Source organism: Gnatocerus cornutus, chromosome 2, assembly GCF_029298725.1.
Source record: "Gnatocerus cornutus isolate USDA-ARS CGAHR chromosome 2, icGnaCorn1.1, whole genome shotgun sequence".
NCBI lineage: Eukaryota > Metazoa > Arthropoda > Insecta > Coleoptera > Tenebrionidae > Gnatocerus > Gnatocerus cornutus.
Window position 1 is genome coordinate 8,306,162 of NC_142234.1, and position 20,772 is coordinate 8,326,933.

The 20,772-nt window shown below is 33.8% G+C and overlaps 3 protein-coding genes across 4 annotated transcripts; 1 reads left to right on the forward strand and 2 right to left on the reverse strand.

The window, feature by feature from the left end:
• Positions 1 to 14: 14 nt before the first annotated feature.
• Positions 15 to 1,091, reverse strand: LOC148178603 (uncharacterized). Its single transcript, XM_088029718.1, has 4 exons — positions 906 to 1,091; positions 755 to 856; positions 556 to 704; positions 15 to 494 (listed from the first exon to the last, which is right to left on the reverse strand). The coding sequence occupies exons 1-4, from the start codon at positions 1,089 to 1,091 to the stop codon at positions 266 to 268; spliced, it is 666 nt and encodes a 221-aa protein (XP_087885844.1). The 3' UTR covers positions 15 to 265.
• LOC148178604 (transcription factor 21-like) lies at positions 937 to 4,381 on the forward strand. 2 transcript variants are annotated; one of them, XM_088029719.1, is made up of 3 exons: positions 937 to 1,024; positions 3,316 to 3,618; positions 3,939 to 4,381. In XM_088029719.1, the coding sequence occupies exons 1-3, from the start codon at positions 983 to 985 to the stop codon at positions 4,065 to 4,067; spliced, it is 474 nt and encodes a 157-aa protein (XP_087885845.1). In that variant the 5' UTR covers positions 937 to 982; the 3' UTR covers positions 4,068 to 4,381. The 2 variants fall into 2 exon arrangements, with proteins under 2 accessions (XP_087885845.1, XP_087885846.1); XM_088029720.1 differs by lacking the exon at positions 937 to 1,024 and adding an exon at positions 1,483 to 1,584.
• A 511-nt stretch (positions 4,382 to 4,892) lies between these two features.
• Positions 4,893 to 20,502, reverse strand: LOC148178605 (sodium-dependent serotonin transporter-like). Its single transcript, XM_088029717.1, has 9 exons — positions 20,412 to 20,502; positions 11,812 to 12,144; positions 10,131 to 10,265; positions 8,649 to 8,859; positions 8,431 to 8,569; positions 6,461 to 7,069; positions 6,209 to 6,409; positions 5,992 to 6,159; positions 4,893 to 5,872 (listed from the first exon to the last, which is right to left on the reverse strand). Exons 2-9 carry the CDS (start codon positions 12,098 to 12,100, stop codon positions 5,795 to 5,797), a joined length of 1,830 nt encoding a protein of 609 aa, XP_087885843.1. The 5' UTR covers positions 12,101 to 12,144; positions 20,412 to 20,502; the 3' UTR covers positions 4,893 to 5,794.
• Positions 20,503 to 20,772: the final 270 nt, after the last annotated feature.

A 20,772-nucleotide genomic window follows, 5' to 3' on the forward strand; every position in this document is an offset into this window, starting at 1 on the left:
ATCGAAAGTATTTAATTACAAAGGAAATCCTAACAAAACAAACTCATTTCAAAATCCACCCCAAACTTTAATCTCAATCTTTTATGATTCGCTCATGAAATTTTCTTCTCTTAAAAATAGCACACAGCAGGTGTAGTTCATCAAGTCATACCCAAATAGAGGGACTTTCGCTGACAGCTTCCGTTTAGTTCCACAGTGACAGGACTAAGTGGAAAACGTCTTTTTTCGCCCCCATTAAATCAAGCGTTTGATTTGTTGTGTTTTATTAGTTTAGCTCCTCGATGGAATTTACAACGTTGTGTTCAATTAGGGATTTGCAGTTTCTACAGATGATGGGTGGTTTTTGAGAAATCCAGGGGTTGGTGTCGAAACTAGTCGATCTTCGTGAGCGGTATGAGTAGTTCTTCATTCTTTTGGAATCGACTCGTAACGGGCGCTCCAGACAGTGACCGGATATGCCGATTTCGTGGCGGAGATAAGGGTCCTCCATCACCCTTAAAACTATGATTTAATTTATTCGAATTAAACCAGTGTTTGATATAAAGTCTTTCTTACCACATTAGAAAATTTGGCATATCGTATTTCGACAGGTAATTTACATAAATTAAGATTACGGGGATGACAGACAGGGTCATCAAAATTATAATAGCAGCACTGTGAGTTGCTAATATATGAAACTCTTTTTCATCTTCTGTTAGATTTATCTTCAACAAACAAAGATAACTGAAAACTGAAGTATTAACACGAATCTTACTTCTATGTACTCCTCCGCGACGGACACTAAACGCTTGCAACATGACATGAAAATATACCAAAGTCTTGACGAATTAAAATAAATCCAGTGAAATTTTAGATCCTGTAAAAACTAAAGTAAGTGAGATAAATTTTTTGTGTTTAGATCTTACTCGAATTAGTCTTGATTTCCATTTTGTGTGAATGGTAGTGTTGCGATGTATGTGTTGGTACAAGAAGATAAATAAAGATGTCAAGAAGACAAAAGTTGGTACTGCTGAGTAAGTGTAAGGTAATAACTTGGAGGATTCTAGTGCTTTCTGTGAAAATTTTGAGTGGCTTTTTGTCAGAAAATTCATTTCAATGCAATTTTATAAGCGCGTCATTTATACTGACAGATTTTTAAAAAGTCGTACCAGAACTAGACAGAGCTAGCCTGATGGAATCTGATTTTAGATATTTTTTTTGTCTTCGAATAAAACAAAGAATTCATATCAATCTTCAGTTCGAAAAAATACGACTCTTAAAAGACCTCGAAGCTTTTAAATCAGCTAATTGTACGAGTCGTCTGACGTGTTTTTTTAAATTTGTCACATATTGTTTCAAGGAGCCCTAATACGCCCAATTTGTCAAAATTAGTGTTATTCCTCTAACTTATTTGTCGGAACATTATTTCTGGACCACTACAAAAGCTAATTCTGGTTGGTGGGTGCTTGAGTTCCCTAAGGATGTGGGAGGAGCTTTAGTGAAATCCCGCCTTAGATTTGCTGATCTGATTTCACAGTCAATTAGTGAATTAGTGAGGATTTTGAGGACGAGTGTTGTGACAAATTAATTGGATTGTTAATTCAGGTAATTACTTTAATTATGTCTGTGCATTGTGTTATTTGGGCTATTGTTTGCGTCTGAGCAATGCTAGCTATTATACTAAATTAGAACATAAATAAGACAAATTTGACTATGATGTTAGAAAAATATACTAATTTAAGTTTAATAAAGCAAATACATAATGCAATTTTGAATTCCAGACTCCCACAAAAGAATAACTTTTATTTTCATTAAAATTTAAAATATTGGAATCAGTCATGAATATTTGGCTATTACAGACTTATTATTGTATGACAAAATGAGTATTCGATTTTATAAAAATGAAAACACAAAGATATATCGCTAAATAATTTTAGATTTTATTAATTTAATTAAGAAACATTGTATTTGTATTCCCGAAATTTTAAAATATTAGATTTAACGATAAATAAAAATTTGTCTACCTTCGATGATAAGATTCAAAATTGGGTTATATGAAGAATTATGTTTCTAAAAAGTTTAAAATCTGATTTAAATTGGAATTCCTTAAGAAATTAAATTGACAATTGTGAAGGTAGTCTTAAGGTAATTTACGGATTCGTTTTAAAAAGGCAAAATTTGTCGTGTTTAAAAAAAAAACATTAAATTACATATTTAAAATTTTTAAAACTATCTTTTAGCATATGTTTTAAATGTATACGTAAAAAAACAATATTTGCAACTAAAAACAATAAAAAGTACTTAGACGTCAAATTGGGTACAAATTATTATCCACAATATTCAACTGAATCTGGAAAAATAGAAAATAATTTTTCCAAACTTTTGATGGAAATTATTATCTGAAAAAAACAGTTTTTTTGCTAAATAGCAACAAAGTATTGCAGGCATTATAAAATAACTTGATTAATAAGCCAAACACAGTAAACCCTCAACATTCGCGAAGGTTTCGTTCCAACTTTTAGGGGTCAATTTCAAGTCGCTATTTAGCGACGTTGCTAAGGTTGTCTTGAAGTGATTGGCGTCGCTACGTCACAAACACCTTTAGCGACGTCGCTAAATAACTTGAAATTGACCCCTTAGACGCGAATGTCAAATACGCGAATGTTAAGTCTTGTGCAAATGGAGGAGTTAAGTTCAAAAAAAAATACCATGTACCTAAACTAGAAAATAAATTGTATTAGAAAAAAAGCATAATTGAACATTAACGTATATTTACAATAATATTTTGAAAACCTACACCCACTTTTAATCTGTATAAAATTTTTCTTTTCCCCAAAGAAAAGGACTTTTTTTCCGTTTAACAGGAACTTCAGACCTCGACGAAAAATACTAAAGAAATAACCGAAAAAAAACGCACTTTGGCCAACAATTCATAAAATTGTTCCGAAAACCCATAAAAACCGTATGACATGGCCGTAATAATAAGATTTTAATGAAAATAAATGTAATGTTTTATTTAATTTTTATGGTGTCGAGAAAGTGAAGTTTAGATTCTTTGTTAGTTGTTCTTAGTAGCATTTCCGTTGCAGGATTTTATTTACCGTTTCAAGGGGGTCGCAAATGTCGAAAATGTCGAATGGTGAGGGTTTACTGTATAGCAAACTTTAATTTTAACCAAAATTAATAAAAAAAGATGGTACGCAAGGTAAATTCTAAAATAAAATAAAAAATTTTTGATGTAAACAAGTTTGGTTTGAACCCAGCTTTTACTTTGTTGCGATTTGTTCCACTTTACCACTCTAAATTATATTAATTTTGATATAATTTATTTTATAGCCAAAATTACGTTCCACAATGCCTCGCCGCCGCCGGTCCCCCGACGTGGACGAATCCGACGAAGACGACGATTCTCGCCACCCTCAACGCAACGCCGCAAACGCCCGCGAACGAGCCAGGATGCGAGTCCTTAGCAAAGCCTTCTGCCGCCTCAAAACCACCTTACCATGGGTACCCGCCGATACAAAATTATCAAAACTTGATACTTTAAGATTGGCGACTAGCTACATAGCTCATTTGAGAGCGGTCCTCATGGATCAACCCGTTCCTTCCGATCAAATCCACAAGCATCCATTAACACTTGTAAGTTTTCGTCGATAGAAATTTGAAGAGAATCTGTTTTAATAATAGAATATTTTGCTTATGTTGGAAGCTGGCGGCAGCACTTCGCTTAAATAAACAGCTCGGATGTCGTTGATAATTAGAGCATTCCGACAAATGTTTCCAGCTGGTGGCGAAATAAAAGAGCTCCTTACGACGGAGTAAACAATTAAAGTTAAAATTGGATAGTTTATGGGCTATTTTTTTGGTTCGGGGAAAAAAGTTTCAAATTTGCGGAATCACTCCAAGATCAAAAGCGCGACCGAACGAATTTACACTCTAAAAATGCCATTTTCTTCCAGACTTGGCCTTACAGTTTCCAAAGAACCGAAACCAGTCCAGATGTTAATGGTGAGAGGGACGCTCAGATGTGGAGTGATCTTTCAATTCAGCCTGTCGTCAGGGATAAAGACGTGTCCTATTACTACTAATTTATTTACTCGCAATCCTCGGCATAGGAAAAGAGAGATTAGAATGTTAAAAATATTGCAAGACGGCAACTGCCATTTAGCAAATTTATTAGGATAATTATTTATGTAACTTGATACTTTTCTGAACGATGTGTTAATTTCAAGACTAGAGACGACGGATCTTGTTCCTATTTCCCAGAACTGCAATATTTATGAAGATAGGTGAAAACGTCATTTAATATAATTAGGAGAGATAGTTTATTTTATGGTTGATGTAGCGCAGTTTTGACTGGATTTGTAGAAATTTCTTCAAATAAAATTTATTTGCTGCGAAATTGTGTACTGATTTCTTCTTTAATCGGAATAAGTCATAGTAAAATTTGTACAATTTCCGACTTGGACGGAAACGAGATAGCATTTCGTTTTCTATAAACAAATGTGTTTTACAAATGTCGCCAGGACATGAATCAGCCAGGTGCCGCAATAAGATATAAAAGTAATAAAATTTGTAATAAAAGCAGTGTCGTAAAAGTGTGAAATTTTTAAACAAATGCTGCCGAATAAAATTTAATTTTGACTATTGAATATTATCAATTTCAAATGAAACGGTTTTTCAGAAAAATTTCTTGTTATACGACTAAGAACTGGAATTGGTTGATCCGATCTTCTACCAATTCCAATTTGTAGAATTAATTTTAAAATTATTTACAAGGACTGTTTAAAGCATTACGTTCACGAAGGTTCCAAAGTTTCTTTGAAAATGAATGAAAAAAAAAATTATGGTGGTCTATTTTACTTGGAATTATTCAAATGATTGTTTTCATCCGTCGTAAAAATAAACGCCTCTACAAAAAATAAATAAATTTATTAATACACAGTAAAAGGTCACTTACACTAAACAATAGAAACTATAACGTGAAAAATATTTCTACACGAATAATCTGTAAAAACATAACATTGTAACTGCTGTCATCTTATGGCTGTAAGACGTCAGCAACATTACAAGAATTTGTACAACAACACAAACAAACCATTAATTAATCTATCTTCAACAGTAACACAACGATATATTTATTTATTTCTTTGTTAAATATCTTGTGTTTAATATGTTTTTACTGGGAAAAACCGTAACAGATTCAATTCCTAAAGTGCTACTCATTGATTCTAGAATGAAAACTCCAAAACGAACTAAATTGGCACAAGAAACAAACTATTATTAGACAAAATATGGCTGCTATTTCATCTAATATTGGTTATATCACAAAAATAGGCCCAATTTTTGCTTAGTACCAAAAATATGAAAAACCAATCCGAGTCATTTTTATTGTCTTTTTTTTATTTTCTTATTTATCGTGTTTTGTACAAGTTATTTACGTATTCTGTAAAAATCTCGGGGTTGATTTTAAACCACATTGAATCGCTAGCCATTGCAAAATACAAGAAACACGCCATATTGAAAGCGACACTTATTTCTATATTTTACCTATTATTAGATTCTCATTACTATACTCACAACATTTAGCACCCGCTTTAATACTACTAGGAAACATCAGATTTACAATGCAAGAGTGTAACAATGGCTGTTGTTACACTTTTGTTACACCTAAAACAACAAAACTGGCAAATCAACCCTTATAATCCGTGCTTCGGGGCAAGATATGGCTGAATTTTGCCCGAAGAAGAAGAAAATTAACTAATCTAACTTAAACTAGCCACTCGATGGTATAAGACCTTACGATGCTCTCTGGTCACACTTCGGTGCCCCCACAATAAGTGAGGGCGCTGTTGTCGGATGAGTGTTCGGCTTTCCATATCATTTTCCACCTCTGGAATATTTCCGCAGGAAATTATTATGATGATACGGGGGAGGAAGCGGGTTATCGATTTTACAGCAGCAACAGTAATATAATTTCAAACTAGAAACACACAATTGGTAATTTCTCACCTGTGGTATACTCCCAGGTGTTATAGCAAATTTATAAATGATGTACAGCGGGATACAAATAATGGACGAGCCTGTAAGAACGTAGCCTACTTTAAAGCACCAATCTGGGTATTCATACTCGGTGCCCAACATCTGTTCGTGGCTAAGAAGCGAGAAAATGAAGATCGACTAAAACGAAAAGTTTTCTTCGGCCAACTCTTTGTAAAATTTTACTCACCAGAAGAAAAATTGGGCTGATGTACTTCCAGCATATCCTCCAAAAAATCCCAGGTTTGTGCCCAATCATCTTTTCTATGTCTCGGGCAAAATTGTCGGTGCCATACAACCAACAAACTCCGGCAGCTTCCACAAAAACCACAAACAAAATTGAAAGTCCTGGACCATAGACGTTCAACATGTTCACTAAATAGACGCCACCCTAAAAGTAATTCGGATATAGTTAATTAGCTGTTTTTTAGTGAAATCTTACGTAAGTTGTTGTTGGCAAGGCACAAATGTAGATTCCAAACAGCAGCACCGCCACAAAAACCTCCCTGTGCCTCCCCAGCGCCTTCGGGTACTCATCACACAATGCCGTAATCATAGCTTCCAACCCCCCAAAAGTACTATCCAATCCCAAAGTAATCAACATAAGAAAAAAAATTATCGACCAGAAAACTGACCCCGTCATCGTGGCTATTGCTTCAGGGTATACTATAAAAACTAGCCCCGGCCCTTCCAACCCCACTTGCTCTATACTTTTATGCTGTACATGAGCCATGTATCCCAAAACTGAGAAAATAACAAAGCCGGCTAAAAAACTGGTGAGGCAGTTAATACTGCTTGTTAAAAGAGCGTCTCTGTAGCAATTATTGTTAAATTTATTGTAACTCGAAAGTGCTAAGAGTGTGCCAAAGCCTGGCCCCAACGAGAAGAAAATTTGCGAGGCTGCATCTATCCACACTTTAGAGTTGTTGAGTTTGTGCCATTCTGGTGTGAGGTAGTAGCGGATGCCTTCAGCGGCGCCAGGGAGGGAGACTCCACGAGCTAGGAGGATTATTAGAACCACGTAGGGAGCGATAGCGGTTATCCATACTGCCTGCAACGAAGATAAGATTGTAAAGTAAAACGAAGGATTTCGAGATGAAGCGGTGAAAATGGGGGCGATCAAGTGAGAGATTGGGGATGAAAATGTGAATATCCACCTGATTGCCGACTGATTTTTAATAAAAATGAAATGTAGCGTCTCTAACTTTGTTAAACAGGTCTAAGCATGGCATTCGTTATTAAATTACCAAAAAGATAGCTTTATGTGAGACGTTACATTATAAAATTGTCCATCACAACATATGTTTGAGTTGTGAGGCGCAATATTAATATCGCGCGCAAGTAATTCACTTTTACGGTGCTCTTGAAGATTAAATCTCCATTTAATGGACCACCTGTGGGTGTTATTGAAAAGCGCTTCTTTTTTCTGTTTTCCTCAGCTTACATCATGTTAGCTTTCACGTTTCACAGGTGAAATACTGGTTGTCTAGTTGAATCAAATTTTATCATCAAATTTAAAAGTGGTGGATGCGCCGGTTTAAAATAATTATACATTTTTCCCAAGTTAAGATAATCAAAAAAAATTGTGACAAAATTTTAATGAAGAAGTGAAAAGTGAAATGAAGTCTAAAGTAAAATAGCCTGATTCCGAATATGAAGCCCGTCGTGCGACGTCAGAGATCTTTTCCTTGAGATTTAAAAAAAATATATTCAGTTTTACTTGTAAACTTGTAAAGTTATAAAATTGCTCAATTGTGTTTTGGAAAGTCAGTTAATTATGTTTTCCAAAGATCTATAAAACTACTCATCGTCAGTGCATTTTTCATATTTTTAAAAAACTGATCTCATATCCTACTAAAAGACTTAAATTTTTAAAGATTTTCATTTAGAATTTTTCATATAAGTCAAGAATTATTACATGAATTTGTTATTGTAATGCATCATTGAAAAGACTGAGATCTTACCTCTTATCGTTTAGAAGTTATAAGAAAAAAAGTTTTTTTTTTCAAGAAATTAAAGCTATTGTTACATTTTGTCGAGTTTATTATAAAATCAATACCATTGCTTACAAAATCGTAGTTTCTAGGTACATATGTATTAGGTATCTAGTGGAAATGTTGTCTAAAATTTCTCTATTTATTTATTTATCTCTATGTATTTATGTGTTATAAAATTGTAGATGAATAAAACATTTATATTGATTTTTTTAAAGTTAAATCATTTGAATTTGCACGTTTAGGTTTTTTTAAAAAAACATTAAAAACTAGAATATTTTGAAATGGTGGATGCGCCGGGTTAGAAAATTTGTATTGCAAACCGTTGCAAATTTCATTACAAACAATTGATAATCAAGCAAAGCCCCATATTATTTACAAACGTGAGTTCAAAATAATCAATTTAATCAAAAATTACCTTCCCCGTGCTGCGGACGCCCTTCCACAACGAGAAATAAACCAGAACGAAAACCGCAAAAACACACAAGGCCAACGCTGGTTTGATAGGACCCATTCTATTGAGGCCGTCGGCTTTGTATTGTTCCAGCACCTCGCGCCTGAAATAATTGATTTATAAAGTAAATCCTGCGTGAAATCTAATACAGCGAATTCGATTACAAATTATACAAAACTCACTCGAAGAACTCCCTTGCAGGACTTGAAGCGGTGCTGTTGGCTCGTAGTTCTGTCACCGGTTTGCAATCTCTGGTGTTCCAAGCATTGTGACAACTGGTCCATGGTAGTTCTGATTGAAACGACGCTATCAAGTAGTAGAGAGCCCAACCGATGATGGTATTGTAGTACATGCCCATGTAGATGTCGATTAAACAGATCGCGTAGCCGATTCCTGAAATTTTCATCACATTGTTTCTTGTTTTTAATAGTGAAAATGTACAAATTCCGAGAAATTCTCTAAGCCAATTTCACGCCGGACCAAACTTCTGGGAATTTCCCGCTTTCCGGTATTAATTGAAACACAACTTCTACATAATTTGTAAACTTATGAAGTCTTGTTGAAAATCGGAATTTTTTAGTTCTAACTCCAAAGTTCTGTGCATCTTACCTTTACGAATTTCAAATGAAAAGGGAAATGAATCGATAGGGGTTAAAAAGTTAAAAATTCTCCAATTCAATAAAGAATAGTATTAAGTTGAAGATGCGGCAAACAACAGAAACCTTTTAGTTTCAAGTGGAATCGTAATTTTGCTCATGTTCATTTCATTAGCGCGTTTATCTTTGACACTCCCTTTATATAAATGAAGGTGGCTAGCGAAATGCGTTCTTGTGCTCTGTTATATGGAAGAGCGATTTCAATTTCAAATCGTCTCTCGAGCTTCATCCATTCCTATTGTTTGATAAACTGACCTAATGGAATCTTTAGATGGACAAGCGGGAATGCAAATTTTTCAGAGAATGACGGGAAGTTGACAAAGAGACTAAAATACGAATTAGCGGGGAAAATCAACTTGATTTGGTGCGTTTTAATCATGAAACAAAACAGTGAAAGAAGATCTTTTATTCAGGACGTAAAAGATAAAATTATACAAGAAGTAAAAGCGACTTTAATTTAGTACAAGGTAACGCACTAAAACTGCGGTTGGTTTGGTAAAAAACCCCAAATTTAACAAAACATTTCGATTAACAGATTTGTATTCCACAAAGCGCCGAACGGTGTTTCAAACAATGCTATTCCTATGTTTGGTCTATAATTAACTCTAGTTTACTAGTTTTATCGGCACGACCATAAATTATCAAGAAAATCTCCTGTCCAACACCATTAGTATCGGCAACCCATAATACACTAAACGGTGGTGTCGTTTGACTCGTTTTATTAAGCTTATGGCATCAGATAACCGCAGGTAATTAGTCAGAAATGCCATTGTAGGTTGTACCGTTTGCATTCATTTGCATCAATCGATTCAAGCGGCAATTATAAAAAGTATGCAAACAATAGGACCACTAGAGGGAATTGTGTGTTCAATCTACCAAATAACACTGTTCCGACATCAAATAAAAACTCCCAATCACGACAACAATTCCAACACACGGTTTTGTTGTCCTGAACTAGTTGTTGTATTTAAAAATTGTCAATTAAATTATATCTCATTACTTAGGTACCTTTGAGCGCTGGACATATCCTCTTCCAAATGGTCAGACAACCGCTCCGATGGAATTGGCCCAACGCCAATTCCATGTAGAATAAAGGTAGACCTCCAAATATCAGCATTATGGTGTATGGTATTAAAAAAGCACCTGTAATCATAATAGACGCATTAGAATATTTTCCTTAATCAATTCTTTATGATCGATAATTTCTCAGTAATGGACGAAAATGGTTTGCGTGTGCAAACTTTATTGTTTCTGCCATAGTAAGTGAGAAGGACAAGGACACGGCGGAAATTAAATGTGTAGGAGTTAATGCATTGAAAATATTGAGGAACTGGCATTGCAAAATTTGCATTTTAAACCTGTTCTAAAAATTAAACATTAAATTTCTTCACTCCTGATTTTGTATTCATTCCTTTTCGTTTTACAATGTTTTTTACTCAAGCCCTTTAATAATGTAATTACGAAAGTAATTATTAATGACCCTAAAATATCCCTCACAACCACTAAACTAGTGTTTGCAATATAATTCCCCAGATTCAATTTACCCAAGACAAATGACTTCCCTACGTCATCCCACCATTAGCCCATACATTATTATAATACCAACTCCAATAATAGTTATCTTACGAACGAAAAACGACTAATCATTGCAAGATTTTATACTCTGTCAGCAAAACGGTGTCTGCACACCTTTCCGGAAGAGGCTCCATTGTGTGACGCACATTCACGTCAACTAAATGGCTGTGGTTTGTGGTTACTGCTTAGTCAATTAAATGATCAATTTCGATTTCCTGCAAAGGTGAAAAATTTTCGACATAGTCTTAAATTTATTAAGCATTAGTAAGAATCATTTTTTCGCAGAAGGTATCTAAAAATAAGCTAATGCGTTCAAGAACAAACTGGCCAATGTTTGCTTTATCATTACGTTTAATTGATTCCGAGACCATTACGGTTTTAAGAACTCGAACAAAAGTGTAATTCCTCTTCAGTGTAGTGGTCAGAGAATGTGGACGTCTAAAGTGCTAATTCTTAAGTTGGAGTAATTCTGTTCCCTTCTGAGAGACTTTAACTTTGTTGATCAATGTACAAAGTTGTAGTTATGCATCTGTAATGATGAATAAATGTTTGCGTGTTTGTTAACACAAAAGATTGCTTCTACAAACGTAAATCCCATTGAGGTGAACTGATTGATGAGTAAATAAGAATGACACCAACTTCAAAGTAAAACTACATTTCCACTATAATCGATCTCTTTGTTGCTAGGTCAGGTATTACTAGTACATAATGTGGCAAAGTTTTTAAAAATAACTCGATTTTTTCCTCATTTCCTCTCAAGATTGATGGCGCCGAATAACTCCATCAATTCTGACATTCGGCAAACGGAATTTTTGAAAACTTGCCAAAAATGACCATTTGTTATGTGTTCGCAACTCAAGATCGTGTTTTCCATCTACTTAACTCGATTTACGTCTTCGGGTGATCAATAAGTCATGCCAACGTCTGTTATTCAATTTCTCATTAGTTTCCATTCAGCTAACATCTGTCTAATTTCATTAAACTACAAGCGTGGATCAGTTTTAAGATGCGTAATAGGTTTGGATTTCCAATAAGAACAAAAAGAAATTTTATAAAGTGCTAAATTTTATTCACAAGCACGAAGGTTAAAATCTCCAATTCTAGACTTTTTTACCTCCTCCATTCTGGTAGCAGATGTAAGGAAACCTCCAAACGTTCCCCAAGTCTACAGCAAATCCCACGACCGCAAGAAGGAACTCCACTTTCTTGTTCCATGTTTCTCTTCTTCTGTCTGGAGTTAAAGCTACCACAACCACTCTTGTCACATTATCTTTGGTCTGCTTCGTGTTCTTATTGTCTTTGTTCTTAACCGGTGATTTTTTGCAGTTGTTTTCTCCATCGGATGGCTTTTGTTTGGCTTGATGGGAATTTTCTTTACAGTTGTCTCCTTCTGGTTCGGCCATTGCTCGAGCGCTCGCTGGCTACGTCCGATGAAACGTTTTCATCCCTGAAAGAACAAAAAAAGTTGCTGCTAAATTGTTGATTTTTTGAAACTTAACGCATTTTACAGTTGGCAGAATCTAAATTCCAAATCTCAAATATTTGCTACTTTAAATATTGACAAAGAAAATGGAAAAGAAAAAAGCATTTAATATTAAATAAATATTATTACATAGGAGTAATACAACACAAATATTGAATTTTAATAAAGGCACGTAATCTGTAAGATGTTAATTACAATAAGTGGTAATCATTGAATAAATGTATACAGTCACAGCTATCAAATTGCAACAGTTAATTTCATAATAATTATTGGTGTTCCTTTGGTATCATTTTTTATGTTCTTAGCCATTGATCATGTAAAAAATCCGGCATATGGTATGAATGAAAAACCCGAAACATTTTATTTTTCCAGCTCTTGTTCTCCTCATTACTATTAATAATACTGAAACAATATTATGTGATTATTAATAGCTCCCAAATCGAATCACGCACGTCCCAATTTACTTCATCAACTCTCTAATTTAATAAATCCCTTCAACTGAATAAATCTACCTGGTCGATTATGATAATTAGCAACACCTGTGACTTAAACCAACTCTGATTTTAATTGAATCAAGACACTTTTAAAATGAAACAATGCTTCTATTAACCCTCTCCAAAATCCTGGAGGACGTAACTGGAAAACCACGATAACGCAAACAAAAGTGGAAATCCTCGCGATTGTTTAAAAATAACTAAGGGGTTGACATTGGCAGCTATTTTCGGCTTTTCGGGGGTGGCGGAGATGGCACTTGTGCACAAAACAATCACGAGTTTCCGGTATTTTTATCACAATCGAAACGAGATTTTGCATATGTCGGTGGTTTTTTTACGATGAATTTTATGTTAAAGGGAGATTTAAGAGGCTACAAATCGGGAGCGGATATTAAATTGTTACACGGCTTTATGGCTATTTTTCGATAGATATCGGTTATGTTTTATTATGGTCGTATTGTCGGGGGTCGTTGCTATGATTTACCGATAATGGCCTGAGGTGTAGCCTAACAGAACGATGGCAATATAACACGTTTGAACGGCGCAGCGATTTCTTCTGCGTGTCTTTTTCGCGACGAGACGTATCAAGACCGGACTTTTTGTTGCAATTAAAAGGGGAGGAAAAATGATAGTCTGTGATATTTGTCGGACATTTGGAAGGTGGAATGAGACGGTTTTCTTGGCAAATGGTTAAGACGAAATCAACAAGAAAGTTATGAGTAGTTGGAAAACTGTTGAAATATTAATTAAAGTCGCGAACAGGTATAGAGAGGGAGCGAGATAAGGGAAAAGGGGAGATTTCGAGGAAAACTTGCTTGAAATTTTAGGGGAATTTGCTTTGCTTTGCGACTCGAATGCCTTCTAGGATAAGCAGATGTTCAATGTTTAATAAAAAATATGTAAAATATTAAGTTGTAATAAGATGCAGAAGACGTTCGGGATCCATGAAATCTAAAATATTTTTATCATTTTTTGCAGACCTTTGGATAAAATTTGGTTTTGTTGATAAAACTGAGCTACTGAATTCAAAAATGGTGTCGATTTTGGTCTCCATTTTTTGTTTAAAAAAATTGTTAATAGAAACTACAAAATTCAAAATTCGCGTTGTTCTGTCCCTTGGTTAAAATGCGCTATTATTGGTCAAATTAGGTCTATTGAATTCAAATAATGTTCTGGTTTTGTACTAACTCTCTCTACTTATTTATTTTCACAAAAAAAACATTTTTATTCAAAGTTAGTCAAATTCGTATTAATGTACATTCGTTACTTTGGTAATTTTAGTGCTACATCTATGAAATTTAGGGAAATTACTAGTTTTCAATTGTACATTGACTCTGGCAAATTGCAGCATTGTAGATCAAAAAACACAAATTTTAGAAATTTTTATTTTTAAGGCAAATCCGAAATATGAGAAATCCTCCCCTAAAATTCGTAACTTTGGTAATTTTAGTGTTACAACTATGAAATTTGGGGAAATGACTAGTTTTCAACTTTTTATTAACTCTGCTAAATTGCAACATTGTAGATCGAAAGACACAAATTTTAGAAATTTTTATTTCCAAGATGAAGCTGAAATATGAGAGATCTGCCCTAAAATTCGTAACTTTGGTAATTTTAGTGCTACTGCTATAAAATTTAGGAAAATTGCTAGTTTTCAATTGTTTATTAACTCTGCAAAATTGCAACATTGTATATCAAAAGACACAAGTTTTAGAAATTTGTATTTTTAATGCCGAGCAAAAATTAACCAAATGCTTCACTAAAATTGATAACTCTCGTAATTTTCGTGAAATTTGAGAAAGTAAGTACTTTTCAGTCGCGTATTAACTTGATTATTTAGATAAGAATGTAAATGAATTTTGGTGGATATTTATTTCTGAATTTTCAATGCTACATATCTCCGGATTATTTGATTATTTTTTGTTCGCTTAAGAAAAAGGTAGTTATATCATATAAGCAATTAGGAAATTACATATAAATCTCATTATTGGAATCAGTTGTGTTTCGACTTTTGATAAGGACGGTCGTTTCGGAAATTTGTGCTACAAAGTGCTGTTCAGAGAAAATATCTTGTAAGGTAAAGTACCAGCCTATACTCATTCCTAGACATTTTGGAAAGTTTTCAGTTCAGAGAAAAGTTAGGCGCGTTTGATTGTCCATTTTTCGGCTCGTTACTATTAACTAAAGCAGCGTAATATACAGAGTGTTTATGCTTAGTAAGAATCGATTCAAACGAAAACATTTTTCTTAAAATAAATCACCCAATTAATTAATCTTGCAATTTAGATTTTATTTTAAAGCACATTTAGAACTCAATTTTATAATCGCTGAGTCAGTAAGATTTACTTGACTGACGTGTTACTAGAAATTCTCTTTTTGGCTTGTGTCTTTTCCACTGTGCTGGAATTCATTGCGTTTTGCCTATTCATTTTATTCTTCAATTATGTAACCAGTTGAAGGGCAGTCAAGTTGAGCGGTACCGCACCACCGACAAACAATTCGTTTTTTTTTGGCAAAAAAAGAGTTGGAAAACTTGAAAATTCGCAAATATTTTGGCCAATTTCAAGTCCAATTATACAAAATAAAGGCCACACTAATAAACTTTTGTTGAAATAAATGCCTTTCGCTAAAAATCCTGGTGTGACCCAGGCGCCTTTTTGCATCCTAACACGAAATCAATTTTAGTGCCACAGTTTTAGTCTTGTATTTTTTACGCAGAATACGTAATTGATTGAGCATTGTTCCTAATTAGTGAAAGGGCAGCTCAGTTACAAATATATTGGGAGTCATTTTTTTCAAAAAAAAAGAGTTAAATAATCGTTATTTAATAACGCCCGCAAAGCCATTATTTATTTAGTTGTGCTCCGAGTTTTGAGTAAAAAAGACGTGCTGCGGACTCGAAATTTATTTTAGTGTGTTTTACTGATTGCTAGGACATAAAGGTAGGACTTGTACGATGGTTTAAAAGTGAGCGTGTATTGTTTGTACCTAATAATATTCGATCATTTTACTTATACGTATTTATTTGTTGCAGATATCCTAACTTCGGAATTTTCACTCGAAATCTTGGAACAATTTGAAGAATATAAGACGAAGGATTAAGTAAGGTAGAACAGTTTAGTTGTACGAGTATCTCTATTAAATTTTGACACCATTTCCTCCACTGCGTAAAATTCTACATTTAGCCGTTCTTGCTCAAGAGATTTATTTTTCTTATAGTCGTTTTTGAAATTTCCTACTTTTTATGACTATCTTCGTTTTGCCTTTTTACCACAATTTTTCCCCAATTAAAATTAGTTTTGAAAATTCCACCTTTTCATTAGGTAACACTCGAAAAATGTGGAAAGTTTATTTGCTACACCAACACAACCAAGGGGAATCATGTTCATTCACATAGGGACATAAATTTAGGAAGTTAGGCGCATTTTGCGTGCATCTGCGCATTAGTTTGTCAACTTAGGTCCCTCAACACCATACTAGTGTGAACAAGGAGTCAACGGGAGTTTAGTTAGTTAGAGGAGTCACTGTTAATATATCATTTTTTCTATTGAATTTTTCTCTTTTTTTCTTATTTTTCCTACTCTAATTCCATCATTGATTTCGAGTGCCGCGTTTTGAGTGCGCGAAATAGTTCAGTAAAGTTTCAGTAGTGTCTTAAAAATAAAAATAAAATTAAAATCGTCCTTGAAAGAAAGTGAGTGAGTGAGTGGTCCCTGGTTCCTGGTTTCTAGAGGAGGATGCAAAGGTACGAGCTTGACGACACAGCACGTGGTCAGGATTAAAGGGTAAGTTATTTCATCCCTCCAAAAATGTACAAATACTAATATTTATTTCTTTAATTCTAGCTACCATCGTAACATAGAAGCCATAAAGGTAGGATCTGGGATTGTTGGGCATTTTCCGAAACTGTTCATTGTCGTTCGCCACTATAAAATTTCCTCTCTTGTACATCTTCGTAAATTCGGAAACAGCCTCTTCCGCGAGTCAAATTCAAGAGGAAGTTTAGTGTCTTAAAAATAAAATTAAAACCGTTTTTGAAACAAAGTGGGTGAGTGGTTCCTGCTTCCTGGTGCCTAGAGGGGGATGCAGTAGTAGGAGCTTGCCGACACAGCTTCGGGATCCAGATTAAAGGGTAAGTTAACTGACTGTTTGACAGTGGTACCAATTTCTATTAAAAAATTTCTATTGCAGTAGGTTCGTGTACGAAGACGATGACGACGTTGGATCTCACAAGGTAGGATTTTTTTTCTTTCTGGTGTTGAAATGTCGGGTTTGCGGTTCTTCGCGGAGTGTAAGTGAACCCGATTTTTTGCGCAGTGGTAGTGTTAGTGCTGTTGTGCTAGTGTGTGTTAACATGCAGGTAATAGACTATCAGTCACTTAAATGTAAGACCCGACATCTGCATATGACCCAAATTTGACACAGCAGTATAAATTTCATAATTAAATTTTGAAAACACCTTCGTAATTTATAAGTTTTTATTTCATTTATTATTCAATAATAAATAAAATAAAAGCTTACAAATTACGAAGGAGTGTATATAGTATATATATTATTATTATTATATATATTTATTATTATATTATTATGAATTTTATCTTCCTATATTACGCGCTAGAAAAGTTTTCTCGATTGCTCTGAAAATTAGGGTAGAATGCAGATTACCGGGTTTTGCATTTAGGCGACTCGTATAAGTAACTGTCGTTTTCACTTCTCTAAAACAAAATTATAAGGTACAAAACAATCATATCCTGGTAAGCATATCATTTTGTATCATTTTATTACTTTTTTAATAACACTTTTTTAGGTTTAACTTCGCCTGCAGCGTTCAGGAGCCTGTTTCATAAAATTTACCCTGATAATGGTTTTTGTCGCATAGGTGAAGGTTAGTATCCTGAATGCATAGGCGGGTAACGGTTTTCACAGCAAATTTGTATTGATTTTTAATTCGAAAGCGAAAGCATTTTGGAATTTTTTTTTATTAAGAAAAGTTGCATATGATGAGTTCTATTACCAGTTTAATTTTACGCACTCATTTCCATAACATCCTGTATACCATTTTATGGAATGTTTCAATACACGAATTTTCTTTTGTAGTATCCCCATATAATATACATACTTGCGTTTATCATCAATTTAAATAAGTTTGGATCGCTTGAGTAAAGAAATCACCTCGAAATGTAGACCTGCAAGGAGTTGGTTTTTTATGTTTCTAACATGAATTGGTACTTAGTTCCTTATAGAAACCTAAAATCGTTTGTTTTTCATCTAATGGGAATTATTTTTCTCTGTATTAAAAAAATGTAAAGAGTAATAAAAAACATTATTTAACTCATTTTTCATAAAAATTGGAGATAGACCCTTATGCTTCTGAGGTACCGAAATGTGTAATAGTAGCAAAACAACAATTCTACGTCTTTATACATTTTAATAAATTAGATATTCTGGTGTTTTAACAAAACTGATATGTAAATTCATCAGGGCAAAGGAACAGGTGTACAGAATGGTTATGTCTGGTGTCTTCTTTACCATAATTTTTCACTCAGAAAATTTGGAAGAATGGAATGAGCGATAATTTATTTTTGATGTAACGAAATGATATGTTACCATTTCTTTCTAACATATTATTGAATTCAGAAAAGCCACAAGCTCCGTGAAATGGAAATCTAAAATCTATTTCTTGACATAATTGTTTTTCTACTCCTCCTCATCCTCACCAGCTCCAATAAAAATCGACTCTGTCAAAATTTACGATTCATTTTTAGGCAAATGTGCCGAACATGGTGTAATAATAGAATAATTATTAGTCTTGCGATACTATTTGACCTTTCTTCGTCACGCAGTATCGAGCAAAAAGGGAAACATGCAACGAACGACAACAAATACGTTTTTAACACACATGTCAAGCTTTCCTTTTACAAACTACATCGTTCATAATGGCAATAATAATTAATTGTTCGCATTAAACTTGAAATCTTTTAGTGCAGCCTTCACGGAAATGAACGGTGGTTTTATGCAGCAATCATTGTTTTATGATGAAAAACGTACTGGTTTTGAAATGTTCGGACGAATCAAAGATGGTGCTTAAATAATATTGAAGTTTCGCATGTCGTGTGTCGAGAGGTTGCATGATGGAGAGGATTAAACTAATTAATTACATATGCGGGCAATACCGGAGCTAATTGCGCTTATTTGGAAAATTTGAGACAATATCTGAATGGGCACGCAAAACAACGACATGGTTAAGAAATTAAATTTTAAATTATATCTGTTTTACTGTATTTTTTTTAATTAACAGGATTATGCAGGACGCTTATTTCCAATTCTAATAAAGCATCTTCGTGGAGAATTTCCAAATGTGTTGACTTCCGCATGAAATACCTTGACCTGTTTGATAATATTTCGATGCATAATAATTAATTTCGTTTAAATGTTTTCTTGTTAGAATGACTGGAAGAAATCGGATTCGTGATCTACTACAAACTTAAAGAATTTTATGCTAATTTCTTTTGAATTTATGTGTTTTGATAATATTTTAATGTTGTTATGTATTTATTTACATTAAATTTTTTTCTGTTATTCACAACGTGTTTACAACTCAAATTATACCTGAGGAAATATTTTTTAATGTACTGGTGCAGTTGCAACAGTAAGTTGTAATCTGCGCAATAACTCTAAAAATAACATTATTTGTTTTAAAAATAAAAATAATTTGTAACGCACATTGTACAATTAATTCATTTTTAGAAAACTACATCGGTATAATGTGAGAAAAATTATAGCTCTGCTGTCGCTTGTGCTTATAATTTGTACGAGACTTAGTATTTCTCGTGATAGAAAGTTCAAAAGAAAATAAATAATTTTGGACCAAAAATTCAAAATATTTACAATAATAAAATTAATCAAATTTATAAAATTGAGAAATTGGAAAAAGTATTGATTTTCACTTTTAGATTAGAATTATTGATCCTTTTTATGATTTACTTTTTAAAAAGAAATTGTATTTTTTAAAACAATTTTTTACAATACATGTATGTATATGAAGTACCGAGAAATTTCCAAAGAATTTAGCATAGAAAATAAAGCGAAAACAGTAAATAAAATATTTAATTTTCCATTTGCAGGAAAATTGTTTCTACTTTACTATTTTTCTATCTCACTGCACAAAGTAATTTAAATTCGAAGCTATGTTTTTCTTATTATTTTTACGAAATTTGGGCAGTTTTTATACCCAGAATAAATAAAATACATACATATTATTAAAAATAAAAATAAGATTTTAATAATATTAATAATAGAAATAAAATTTTATTTTTAACGGATGTCAAAATTTTGGTTGTCTCGATAATTAAAACATTTTCTATCAAATGTTCAACAAAGTATTTCAAATTGTAGTTAAAAAATTATTTTAGTGCGAAGAATTTTATAATAAAACGATTTTTTAACTAAAATAAGTCGTTCTACTCTTTTTAATCTTTCGCAAACAAGAACTAATTAATTTTCTATTGACCGCCCCTAAATTCCACTTTCTCCGAAAAAGAAAACTTTCCTTCCCTTTACAATCCTACAAATCGCCCTTATCACAATGCCAAAATTGAATTCTCCACATCCACATCTCGATGCGATGTTATCTCAAAGTTAGCTCTTCATGCAACAAAGCCGTCAGTGAATCGGCGCATTATCTAATTCCAGCGGCTTTTGGGAATCATTAGGGTGGTTATGATACGATTATGTTACCTTTAAAGTGGTGGTCTGGTGTCAGGTGGCATGCTCGACCGCGTGGAAATGCGTGCTGGTGCGCTCTTGTATTTCTGCTGGCGATGACGTGCGAACTAGACGAGACCGTGCGAACCACTGCAGATTGCGCCTTCCTGCTACCACAAACTTTCTTGGGGGCACCTGCGCCCACAACAGGACTCCGCCTACCCTCGTATAAGACACGGTGCTAACTCTACTGCGTCAATAACACCAATTAGCGGAATGGATTGTGTCAAGTTGTGCACGCGTTATGCAAATTTTGAAGTCTTTATTATTGGGGTCTAATAAGTGGTATAAAGAAACGATAAGCACACAAAGCGGATGTCAAGAGATGAGATAA

Bases quoted from the DNA above. Each gene is read 5' to 3' on its own strand.
- LOC148178603 (XM_088029718.1), bottom strand. From the start codon at position 1,091: ATGAATTTTCTGACAAAAAGCCACTCAAAATTTTCACAGAAAGCACTA. The intron at 857-905 runs GTAAGATCTAAA...TAGTTTTTACAG, and splicing joins GGAAATCAAGACTAATTCGA to GATCTAAAATTTCACTGGAT. The intron at 705-754 runs GTAAGATTCGTG...TGTTTGTTGAAG, and splicing joins TCGCGGAGGAGTACATAGAA to ATAAATCTAACAGAAGATGA.
- LOC148178604 (XM_088029719.1), top strand. From the start codon at position 983: ATGTCAAGAAGACAAAAGTTGGTACTGCTGAGTAAGTGTAAG. The intron at 1,025-3,315 runs GTAATAACTTGG...TTTATTTTATAG, and splicing joins TACTGCTGAGTAAGTGTAAG to CCAAAATTACGTTCCACAAT. The intron at 3,619-3,938 runs GTAAGTTTTCGT...ATTTTCTTCCAG, and splicing joins ACAAGCATCCATTAACACTT to ACTTGGCCTTACAGTTTCCA.
- LOC148178605 (XM_088029717.1), bottom strand. From the start codon at position 12,100: ATGGCCGAACCAGAAGGAGACAACTGTAAAGAAAATTCCCATCAAGCC. The intron at 8,570-8,648 runs GTGAGTTTTGTA...CAATTATTTCAG, and splicing joins CCTGCAAGGGAGTTCTTCGA to GCGCGAGGTGCTGGAACAAT. The intron at 6,410-6,460 runs GTAAGATTTCAC...AATTACTTTTAG, and splicing joins CCTTGCCAACAACAACTTAC to GGTGGCGTCTATTTAGTGAA.